The 12,843-nt window shown below is 40.7% G+C and overlaps 2 protein-coding genes across 3 annotated transcripts in view; both read right to left on the reverse strand.

The window, feature by feature from the left end:
* Positions 1-2,714: 2,714 nt before the first annotated feature.
* LOC143883174 (pyridoxal 5'-phosphate synthase-like subunit PDX1.2) lies at positions 2,715-3,545 on the reverse strand. The gene has a single exon (XM_077386526.1). The coding sequence runs from the start codon at positions 3,543-3,545 to the stop codon at positions 2,715-2,717; it is 831 nt and encodes a 276-aa protein (XP_077242641.1).
* Positions 3,546-11,147: 7,602 nt separating this feature from the next.
* LOC143883738 (Tetratricopeptide repeat (TPR)-like superfamily protein) overlaps positions 11,148-12,843 on the reverse strand; it is a 29,875-nt gene continuing 28,179 nt past the window's right edge. For both annotated transcript variants that reach the window (XM_077387058.1, XM_077387057.1), the window contains one exon: positions 11,148-11,478. In XM_077387058.1, coding sequence (XP_077243173.1) covers positions 11,458-11,478 — 21 coding nt within the window. In that variant the 3' untranslated portion in view covers positions 11,148-11,457. The remainder of the gene's footprint in view (positions 11,479-12,843) is intronic.

Here is a 12,843-nt window from a genome sequence, read left to right on the forward strand (position 1 = left end):
CAATCGCTCCTCGCTACGATGCGGCGTGCGAAGTGCAAAGTGCGCCTAAAAAAACGCCAATAAAGCGCCACTATGCGCCCTATAGCCCATTGCCCACGCCGCGCGTGCGTGTGCGCGAACGGTGCGTTGCACCGTCCCGCAGGTCCAACCATGGGTTCAACCCAATGTGCAATCAAACAAGTAATAGAAAAGTGTAGTGCTTTATAAGCCCTTCTCTTTCTTTTCTCTCATCCGATTTGGGACTATCTTTTCAACTACATTACACTATTCTCTTTCTCTTGCAAAAAGCAACTATTTCCAAAGAAAAGTTTTTCTTTTTCCAAAACACACTTAAAGAAAATATTTTCCAAAAATTGTTTTGACCAAAAACACTTGATTTTGAAAAATCTTTAACAGAACATAGAATTTGGAGAACCTGGAAAAGTACTATCAGTAGAATAGTTTGCTTGATTATTAGCCCAATCTTTAATTCATGGGTTAGTTTGTTTGATCCAATGTGGTTTGGCATTATTTTACCAATTAATAAGAGTTGTTCTTTTCCGAAAAGCAAATTGTATTCAAATCATAGCCTAACATCAACATGACTCGGGACCGACCCGGGCGGTCCATCCACAAACCCAAGGACCAACTTGGAGTAAAGTCATTGACTCTTATAAACCGATCTTCCCTCTGAAGGACTTCCTCGGAGAGACCGAAGCTGACCTGGTCAGGACTCAAGAACCACGCAGACCGAGATTTGAAGCCTACCAGGTAGGACCATGGCACCCGGGAACCACCTGGACCGAGCCTTGAAGCTGACCAGATAGGGCCCCGGTTGCATTGGATATCTATATCCGCTAACTCCTAGCGTCCTAGGCTCGGGTATGTGTAGAATCTGGACCTGATCGACTAATAACCACCACCTCAAATACTTTCAAACTAAAACTTGACCCTTGGCTAGAGGGGTTGGTCATGTTCGAACCGATTAGTCTAAGAAAGACCAGCTAATGTACAGAAGCGTGGGGAATCATGACCCGCCTGGCCATCAGGCCGACCAAGAATAATCAAATCGAGCCAGGCCCCAGCGAAGGAAGGTCGAGGAACCCTAATGAAGCTCATCTGAAGTTCACATCCACCGGGTACGGTATGAGCCCCTCTTAGGAAAGCAAATGGCCAAAGTTCGATACTCCGAACTAATACATAGCGGAAAAAAGGAGTTTCATTCATCAACAAGAATCATACAAAATATAAGAAAGAAATGTAGCACTTCACTAAAGTTAAATAGTTTTATATCGAAGGGTTTCGAGGACATACACAAAAAGGGGTTCGACCAAAGCTGAGCCCAGCCATTGTGAAAATTCAGTTACATTACAAGTAAAACATCCGACCTACCCAATTTCTGCTTACATCGCTCATGAGCAATGGATCTGCGGGTGGACGAGGAAGCTTCGTGTCTTTAGAAAGCTACTTCCTCGGACCAGAATGATGCAAGAAGGGTGGAGGGGTATTATGTTAGGGGTAAAATCCGTTCACCAATGATCACTTGAAATGTGGCCCTGGTCCGACCTTGGGGGACCGAACTTGCTAATTATAAAACAAGGGCAAAGATGTCTTTTCACACTCCATTAGTTAGTAACTCTGCGCAAATGGGAAAGTGCCCAAGTGGGGGCTCCGAGCCCTACACGACGAATTTCCTAAAAGCTCGAGTGTATAAATAGAAGCCAAGTTCCACAAGAAAACTCAAGGATCACCTAGATACACATGGAAACTGACTTCTTAGGGAGGTCGACTAATTGAAAAGTCTCCAAGAAAGGCAAGCCTCCTAAGCTGCCTAGGATTTTGACCCTATAATAGGACCCCCCATGCCCAAGGTAAGTAACGGAAGCTCTTATATTCATATCTTTACTTTGCTCCCTTGTTGCTCAGTTTCTCTGGTTGTGCCGATTTCTGACTTGAGCATCGAAGGGTCTTCCCAGAGTTCAAACTCCGGGACCTTTAACATTTTGTTCTCTAAGAGCAGGACGAAGCACAATCCGAACCTCGTGTCTAGTTCTTCTAGAGCGGATTTATGCACCAATTATAAATAACTAAGCTCAGTTAGACAGCTAAAAAACTCGCATCTACCCTTGCTGGCGCACAGGAAATGGCACGCCCGCTACTCGCCTATTGAAGGTGCATGCACGAGACTCAAGCAAGTATAGTCATGACTGCCTACCTTGCGATGCCTTCGCACTAATATTTTGTGCTTCTCATGGACGGCCATGGAAAACAACAAAACATACCATTCCTTTGTAACCAGACATACGGAGTTCAATTGCTCAAACAACAAATCCCATATAGACAAAAAAAAAAGTTAGAAAGAACCTTCTGTGGCAAACTGTTTTGACCTCGTCCTCACTGAGATTGAGCTGATGGGAGAGGTAAATGGGAGAAATGAGCAAGAAATACAAACACAGACTTTCTCACTCAAGGGGAGAGCCCCCTTTACGATGCAACTAAGAAAAAATTATTATTTCTTCCTTCATGCAATTATGAACGCGAGATGATATAGAAAAGACTCACAATCTAGTATAATTCCAAATCTCCTAGAAGAAACGAAATCCTAAACTACTATTTTGAAGATCAAATAAAAAGGAAACAATCATATTGCAAAAGGGAAACAATCCTACTACAAAAGGAAACAATCTTAAAGCAAAAAAAAGGAAACAATCTTAATGCAAAAAAAGGAAACATTCCTACTCTTCACCAGCTACACTTGCGTAATTAGGAGCCTCACTTGCGGCCAGGGCGTGTGGGTCATTATAGTGCGTAATGGCGCCCACAAGAGCCCGAACATGCCTGTAATAAGAAGAGTAGTCCACAAACACCCCGTCGCATCCCAATTGCATCATCAAGGCTACATCTGCGGGCATGGTAATGCCTCCGTACACGAAAAGAGCCACGGGAAGCCTCCCCAACTTCTTCGTCTGTGCCACAAGATCATAAGGAGCAGAAATCTTCTTGGCGAATGCATAAACTTCATCTTCATCCATGTTGATCAGAACCCGAATGTCGCCCATCACAGATCGCACCTGACTCACCGTCTTGGCAATGTTTCCAGATTCTCCTCCCTCCGTCCTGATCATGGCTGCCCCTTCTCTTATCCTCATCAAAGCCTCGCCGAGGTCTCGGCACCCGCATATGAAAGGAACCTGAAAGTTGTGCTTGTTGATATGGTGCTGATCATCGGCGGGGGAGAGCGCCTCGCTCTCATCCACATAATCTACACCTACTGCCTCAAGGATCTGGGCTTCTACGAAATGGCCTATACGTGCCTTGTCAATGACAGGGATTTTGATAGCTCTCTTAATGTCTTTGATGAGTGAAGGATTCGCCATTCGACCAGATTTGTATCCATCTGAGACAATGATGGCGCATGCCCCGTGTTCTTCGGCGAACTTGGCCTGGTTTTTGTTTTCGACATTGATGACTACGCCTTTTCTGAGAGACTGTGCGAAACTAGTGAGATTTCTAACATGGTGAGTTACAAAAGATTTGCAGAGAGATATTCGTAAATGCCTATGCATTTGTTACGAACCCTATCTGATTCGTAATGTGATTGATCGTCTTAGAGGGAAGATCGGCCTCTTGATCCACTTCGAGGGAAGGATAAGTCCTCCTTTGTGCAGAAGACACACTTTCTCAAACAAATTTCTTCATTGATTTCCATTAACAATAACATATGCTTATATAAAGCACTTAATGTTAAACATAGAAAGATCTAGAAAGATCTTATGATAAGAATAGAAATAGCAAAATAAAGATTATCCTAATCTAAATAGGTATCCTAATATAAAATAACTACTAAATATATCAAATCTGGTAAGATCTAATATTATTCACTAAAATATCTAATTAATTTATTCCACTCTAAGTGGGACCCATCTAGGCACCTAACATTCCACCCTCCTTGAAATAAATCTTGTGCATTTTCTGAAAGTCTTTTTCTGTCTCCCTCATTTTCTTCTTCTCTTTGCCTTACGGTTTGTCGTCATCAATGGTTGAGACAACTCCATTTTCAAACTGATCTTCATCAAAGCTCATGCGTTGTTTTATTTTTTGAATGATTTGGATGTTGACAAACGGATGGCTATGTGCGAGAATTTTTTGGATGGCATTGGACAATTTGAGAACAGACTCTTCGACGACGAACTTTCTTTTGTGGCTTTTTCGCCTTTTCTTCCTGATTTTTTTCTCCTTCTTTTCTTGTCTTTTTCTGTTTCATTGTTTCCTTTTCATCGGGCAAGCCTTTTCGACCGTTGTGTCGATTTTGTTCAAGCTTTTCGAAAACCGTCGATGTCCTTCCATCATTTCCAAAAGAAGTGATTTAATATCCTACAGATCTTCACATATTGATTCCCAAATCTCCGAAGACGTAGCCATGACGCAAGATCGACCGCTCGGATACCAATTGTTATGAACCCGATCCGATTCGTAACGTGATTGATCTTCTTAGAGGGAAGATCGGCCTCTTGATCCACTTCGAGGGAAGGATCAGTCTCCTTTGTGTACAAGACACACTTTCTCAATCAAATTTCTTCATTGATTTCCATTAACAATAACAAATGCTTATATAAAGCACTTAATGGTAAACATAAAAAGATCTTATGATAAGAATAGAAATAGCCAAATAAAGATTATCCTAATATAAATAGGTGTCCTAATCTAACATAACTACTAAATATATCAGATCTGGTAAGATCTAAAATATCTAATTAATTTACCAGATCTGATATTATTCACTAAAATATCTAATTAATTTATTCCACTCAAAGTGGGACTCATCTAGGCACCTAACAACATCTTCCCCCCCCCCCCCCACACAGTGGTTTGGTGAGAATGAAGCACAGATAAACCAACTTCCCAACTTGGAAACTTCTTCTACTTTGTTCCAGCAAACCTTAGACCCTTGAATTATTATTATTTTTCTTTTAGAGATTGTAGAGAGTAAGCTGAGAGAGGACAGACTAGAAGAGAAACCCCAAGCGTTTCTGGGTTTGTAGATGAGATGAGCCATTTATAGTCAGTCTAATTTCTTGTAGAGGAAAGAAAGGACTTTATAATTCTCACTATGTTGGAGGGAGGAAAGAATTCTATTCTTCCTAATAAATTTGAGTATTTATATGGCATAAGCCTTACAACTATACAGAAGAGGTACGACCCTTGATATTTGATCCAACATCAGCTCACTTTTTGAGAAGGTGCTGTTGGATCAAATATCAAGGATGGTAACTCCACCATACAAAGGCCTTATTGTTGTAAGGCCTTACACCTAGGGGTGCAACTTGGGTAGGGATCAACCCGATTTTGGCTCGGGTTGGGTTGGCATTTCCTCTAGTTGGGTTGGGTTAGGGTTGGGAAAAGCCAACCTGATTTAATTTCGGGTTAGGTTAGGGTTGAGGCCTTAGCAACCTGCCCCAACTCGAACCCGCTCCGTCCCCTAATTTCATCTTGATTTTATATGGGTTATTGTATTTTTCTATTTGGTCCAAGGTGAACTTGAACCAACCCGACCCAATTTTGGTTAGATGGGTTTGGTTAGGGTTGAGAATTTTAGAGGCGGGTTGGGTTAGGGTTGACCATCCTCAGCTCAAGGCCCGGGTTGGGGGAATGCTATCGTGGGTTGGGTTAGCGTTGGCCTCAACCTGACCCAAGTTGCACCCCTACTTACACCATATAATTTCTCAATAAATTGGGGGATGGTAGTACAAAACGCTTAACTAAGGCCATGTTAATTGTTACAAGAAAAACAATTCTCTTTACTGTTTAGGATCATTTCCGTTTATAAAACAGAATTTTATAAATATTTCTGTTTATAAATAAAATTTCAGTTCCACGACTTAAGAGGGAAATGATGTGATTATGATTATTTTAGACGGATATTATCAGTAATTAATATCTCTCTAGGTAAATATTGAATAAGGTTGTTAAAGTTAGCTTTTTTCATGGGTCTTTAGAAATATTTTTCCTTCCCAAACTTTTCCAAAAAATTCAGGAAGCGCATGAGAAGTCCCATCACATTAGTATGATCTAGATGGTTGATTTGGTAGACACCAACACGGAGATGAATGAAATTGAATTTCTCGGATGATCTTATGGCCATGTCTGGCAACCAAGGAATTTTTTTTCATGACAAATCAGTGTCTCCAGGTGGTGTGAGAGAGTTACGGTAGGTGGGAGAAGGAAAGATTTGAGAGGGCAGGAATGCGTTGAGGGTGAGAAGTGGCTAAGAAATTAGGAAAAAGTCGTGAAGTGGAGTTTCTTTTTTCCTGAATTTTTAGGCTTTTCTTGCCCTTTCCTCACTCAGTCCTTCCTGTATTCAGTAAAACAAATACATATCCTAGCCAATCTCTTTGGAGACAAAATCAAAATTCAATTCAAGGGGTCAATGACCAAAATGTTTTCATCCCCTGAGATTAGATTTTAAGCGATTGAGAAGGGAATGACACTTCTTCTTTGTGCTCAGCTGCCTTTACATGGATGGAAAGGACGTTTTCCACTGCGTGACGCCGACTATGGGGGATGCCAGCACACGCAAAATGTGAACGACACATCGACACATGCAGAATGTGAACGACTCGTGAGAAACGTTAATGCATGCAGAACGCAAAAGACACCATCGATGCATGCAGAATGCAAACGACTCTCGGGACTGACAGACCGCTTGATCAGCCAATTGATAAAACGACACAAAACAAACTCGGTGTGAGGGATAATTAATTAATGATAACATCTCACTTTGGGAGATGAATCCATTGCACTTTAATCCGATTGGACAATACAACTAGGAAAAGTAAATGGTTAAAGATAAAATGCTAAGACATGTGTGATTTTGGTTATAAGACCTCTTCTTCAGAGACAGGGGTCTCTTTTATATAGCTTTTCTTGGATAACCGCTCCACATTATCCCACGTTTCAAGGACAGGACTTCTAATAACTCCCCACTTCACTCTACATCTTTCACTTCCCCTACTTTAGATTATTCGCTATTTCCCTTCTTTGGAACAGAACACGACATATGGCTTGTACTTCCCTTGACTTTGCCTCACTAAGTTATCAACCGCTAACTCAGCCTTTCATGACCGATTGTATCAATATTGGGTGTAAACAGGTACAACACACAGAGATCATTCCATTAGGGCTCATTTGGATGCCGAGAAGATTTTGATTTAGAATTCTCACATTTGCAGCCCTTTTTGTGTTGACATTTGGATCCTGATCAAATCCTTAAATTTTCAATTCAGCGACTGACAGTGAAAAAATTCAATTTCCAAATAAGCTGTGGAAATAAGAAATTGGAAATCCACAGATCTGGCAGTTTCCTTCACCCTCTTGGCTCCTAAACCCCCCCCCCCCCTGCAGCAGGAATTACCCCCTTCCCTCTCTCTCTCTCTCTCTCTCTCTCTCTCTCTCAACATGAGCTGGCAGATCTATTCTTTTGTACTGAGAACTCAATTCCAAATCCCAATACAAAATCTGTGGTATCCAAACGGGCCCTTAAGGTATTCTCAACGGCATTTGACCATAAAGAGGCAAGTGAGCCCTGAAATGTCTTTACCGAAGGAGCATAAAAGTGATTTTCTTGTAAGCATTTTCTTAAGTTGGTGCATGGATAATCATAGTACACATGGCAGTGGGTCTGTGACCCGATATTCATAAGCCTTGCTTTGGATCTCCTACATGATTAGTCAGATTGATCTGAACTGTTAGCTTGATAAGCCTAGCTTTGGATCCCTTTAACAAAATCTTATTTAGTTGTTGTCGTATGTGTGCCATTACCAATAATTTTTGACCATTCACTTTCAACAACCATGGTTTAGATTTCGGCTGAAACGAAACGAAATGGCCAAAATATTTCGATTTTAGCTTCCATCCAATCGAAATCTACTTGGATTTAGAAATTACAAGAATTCGTCTAAAATTTTGGTATTTCGTTAATGTCACGGTCGAAAATGCAGAACATGCAACTTTGACTTTTCATTTATTAAAAAAGCAAATTTTCCATCATAATGTCAAACCAAAATCAACTTCCATCGCAGAAAAGGGAAGAGAACAATGAGACCTCTTTAAGATATTTCTAAAAATACAATAAAAATAAAAAGAAGAAACCGGCGGGGGGAGAATCTAACCTGGATTTCGACCCTGATTTCATACTGAAATGTTTTCGTGATTTTACAAGAATTCGACTAAGAATTTCTTGATTTTAAAAGAATTCGACTAAGAATTCGTACTGAAACTAAAATGTTTCTGTTTCACTGATGACCAAAACCAAAACCGAAATTTAAAATCTTGTCAACAAGTGGCAATGATTGACGTGATTGTGGGGCCATAAGAGATCCAAACAAGGCTACCAAGTGAACGGTTCTGATCAATATAAGGTGGGACCCACTATAATTAGCACCCTGCCGGGGAAGTGATATATTCACCCCCTTTTCTTCCACATGCCACCCCGATTTAGCGTATTTATGACTATTCTTTTTACACACTAAAAGGGGGTGGCCCAGGGAAGAAACATGGCCAAATATATCATTTCCTCCCTGCTGGGCATTGATTTCTAATAATATCCAAACGATCCCCATTGTTCAAGTTACCATGTCTACAAGATCCAAACCATTCATCTTGTTTCTCCCCAGATCATCGCTCAAAATTGCACCGATCCGATGATCTTTAACATCTAGCCTACAAATGGACACTTAAAATAAAACAAGGCAACATCTTGAATCCAACGACCAAATTCTAACGATTGTATGGGAGTTGGTACAATTTCCCATCAATTGTGTGGATCGAAGATGGACGGCCATGATTCATAAATCAAATAGCCAAAACAGTCATAAAAAAAATGACTACCCGAACATCCTAATATTCCCAACTCAAATCATTAAAGAGGATTGGGAGCACCAAACCCACCCCTACACAACCTCTACACTAGCAACAAATCCTCCATAAACAAACAATATAAATAACTAAAGCTTAAGATTAGCCACCTAAAAAACTCGAATCCACTCTCACATGCACCAGAAATGACACGCCCATTACTCACCGCGCACCCCATTGAAGGTGTAGGTGTGACTCAAGCAGGCCTAGGCGTGGCCGCCTGCTTATTTTTGTGCGCCATTGCACTAACAATGTGTGCTTCCCATGGACGGCCATGGCGTCGGCTCAGGACCGGACGCCATTATGTTTCCGACCCTGTCATACAACTTAACACCGAACAAGAGATCTGTGTTTGGAAGAAGAACATACTCATGGGAGAGAAATGCCAGTTGCCTGACTACTCAGGGATCATAGCTTATGATGCTGCTGGAAATCTCATTGCACCGGGGACTTCTCGTATCGCATGTTCCTTGAAATGATAGCAAAAGAGCTTTCTGTAATGTGTTAATTTGCAATTGAAGAATTTGAGAACAGAAAGGAACATTTCTATAAGCAAGCTTTTTCATGGATTACATGGTTAAAGAGTTTGGATGATCAATTTTTTTTTTTTTTTTTTAGCGTAGTTTCGATCAAATCTACTTTCAGATGAAGGAAAACAAAGTTTAGGGGTGTCACAACATGGAGCCCAAATCAGAGGCTAGAACTAATTTCCACCATAATTTCACAGTTGATCATTTCACGCACTGTTGCGTCAATATGGGTACGAGTATCGGAATTCGACATGGATTCTACGATAGTTTAATCAACTCTTAATTATTATTTTTTTGCATAATGATAAAATTATAACTAGTAATATATTGAAAATTTAAATAGATTAAGTTAATATGATGCTTAAATCCTACATTAAAAAATTGCTACACAACAATAAGCTTCACGCATCTTTATCAAAACATTGAAGCGCTGAAATCATTTCCCTAGGAAAAACCTCCCTTACAAAAAATGGGTAAAAGGCCGCCCCATTTGCAAGGGCACTTGTCAATCCAGCATTCCTCTTCAGAAAAAAACAAATAAAAAGAATCTACAAAGCCCCGTTCACTTGCATTCCTCGGGTGGGAAACCCCAAGAAATTGACATGGCAAAAAGAAAAGAAAAGAAGCTAAAAAGAATCTACTTAAAAATATGAAAAAAAAAGGGAATAGTAAAATGACTAGCACGTCCTATCCCATAAAACTAACAAAATGTAAATGACCCTTACGTCCTATTTTGTCCTTTTCTTCCAAAACTAACAAACCGTATCATCTTCTTCGCCTCCAAACCCTTTGATTTTAGCGCTGTGAAAACAACCAATTACTCCAAAAGTATAAGCTGTTCGAGATGGCATTATTTAATATTTAATCTTTTATACTTTAAAACACACCCTCACTGTGGCCAATTTTGTTTGGTTGGCCTACACATTGCACATGTAGTCTCACTTTTGAGTTGGCCATTGCATGTGGATTTTTAATATCAAGGAGTTTGGATTCTGATCCCACGTGAAACGACCAATTACTACAAAGGCTTAAGATGTTGGAGATGGCATTATTTAATCTTTTATGCTTTAACATCCATAATAAAAGGTAACATGTGAAATGATCAATTACTCCGAAAGATTAAGCTGTTGGAGATGGCGTTATTTAATCCTTTATACTTTAACACTCCCCTTCACGTGTGACCTGTCTTTTTAAGGTTGGCCGACACGTGGCACATGTGGCCCCTCACATGTGCAGTTTAAATCTCGAGGAGTTTTGAACCCAAGGCAATTGCTCTGATACCATGTGAAAACAACCCCTTAGTCCAAAAGCTTAAGCTGTTGGAGATAGCGTTATTTAATCTTTTATACTTTAACAAGGTGCCATCTTCGTGATCCTCCGAACAACCTCAACCCAGCGTCCTTGTACATGGGTTGCAATAAATGGGGCTTTGCAAGGAGGCTTTTTGCTCCGAAGGTATGGAAGGGCTCAGTCATCGCCTCGAAGCTTTTATTCATAGGCTGCAATAGAAGGGGTTTTACAAGGGAGGGTTTTTGCTCGAAGAGTCGGGTGAAGGAGTTTAGTTTTACAAGGGAGTGCTTTTGATCTAAGGGTCTGTTACTGCAATGCCATGGCCCGAAGCTATTATTTAAAGGTTGCAGGAAGATGGGCTTTGCAAGGGAGGGATTTTGTTGGCAGTGCTTTGTATTTGGGTTGCAGGACATGAGAGACAAGAAGCGTGATGTCGATATCGAAAGAAGTTCTGCAGAAATTTTAACTGGGTTTCCTTTCCTTTCGGTGTCTAGGAATGCAAGTGAACAGAGCCCAAGTGTAAAACGTAATGGAATCCGAGTACTTCGCCCATTGAGAAGAATCCATATAACATGGCACATAGTAGAAGAAACTCCCTAGGAATGATCAAATTAGTCAAAACATGCCATCATTGCAATGAATAAAGGATTCTTGTGCGAATGGCCGATATTTCCTTACCACCTTATCCATTTTTGCAGATTAGCCTAGCGTCATCCGTCAAGACAGGACGCCTTACCCCAAATCTCTAGGCCTCTTGATCAAGGACCTATATGCAAACAAATAAAGCAATGGAATTAAGATCATTTGCAACAATGGTGCAGCAAGCAAAGATGGAAATCCAAATTTCAAAGCTTAGCATAACAAATGTTCTAGAAATTTTTCTAAAGGATTCATTTAGCTGACCCCAACTAGTTTGGGACAAAGGCTTTGTTGAGTTGAGTTGAGTTGAGTTGAGCTGAGCATAACAAATGTTCTAACATGCTACAAAACAAATTATACTTTCCTAATGATGGCAAAAACCAATATGGATTTTGAGAATCGATTCAAATGGTTACTATAGTTCAGTGTTCAAAATCTTGGACTCAGGTGGGAACCCGGCCAAGATGAAACAGAATCGACACATGTCAATGATTGACTTGGTGGGTCCAAATTCAGACTTGGAAGAGAACTCGGTCAAGGCAAGACTGATTTTCGGCGAGTCAAAATTATTATTTTTTAAAGGTAACATATTTATTCCAAGTAAAAGCAAAAGTTGTAACCAAGAGGACAAGTTGTCCCACAAACATGATACGATACCAAGTCCGGAACCAGGTAATACAAAGAATCCGAAGTGTACAAGGCCCCTAAAGAGGACAGAAACCGAATGCCCCTATGAGCTATAGAAGGCAGCCATAAGGTTATCCGACACCTTCCGAAGGCACTTGTAGAGAAAATCAACCACAACCAAGTCCACACCATCCTTTGCCAATCGATCTGCCTTCTCATTGGCCGACCTTCTCATGTGTTGGATTTTTGGGCAAATTACAAGCACCATGTCCCTGATCTCCGCAATGATGTCTTCAAGCTTCCAAGGTCCCCTACACTTGTTAGACCCAAGCTAACGCATTCGCCAAATCACCCTCAATAATGAGAGGGCCAAAATTGTGCTTTGCATACCATCTTAGACAAAAAACAGAGCTCTAGATTTGGCTTCATGAGCATCACAGAAACCAGCTGGACCCGAGAAAGACATCAACACAACCCCATTAGCATCACAAACAAGCCTACGACCCCATTAGCATCACAAAACAAGCCTCCAATACCGGCCCACCCGGATTATCAATTGAGCTTCCATCAAAGCTCAAATTAACCCTACCCACCGGATGAGCCTTCCACTTAGGAGAGATCTTCTCCTTTGTTTTCTTTTCCCATATCACTGTGGGATGCCAATTTCTTAGAATTTCCCAAAACTATAAGTAAGCCCAACCTTTTTTCTAGTCCATGTGATTAGCGAAAGTTTGATATCAACGGTAATTTTTGACTCAGGGAGTTTTTTAACAATGACAGAGTTCACAAGTATGTGATTAAATCAAAGTTCAAAATACTGCACAGTAGCCATGCGACGGAGTATGTATTCATGGTGATAGAGTTA

Source organism: Tasmannia lanceolata, unplaced genomic scaffold (assembly GCF_043159265.1).
Source record: "Tasmannia lanceolata isolate RefF3 unplaced genomic scaffold, GAP_Taslan_0.1 ptg000008l, whole genome shotgun sequence".
NCBI lineage: Eukaryota > Viridiplantae > Streptophyta > Magnoliopsida > Canellales > Winteraceae > Tasmannia > Tasmannia lanceolata.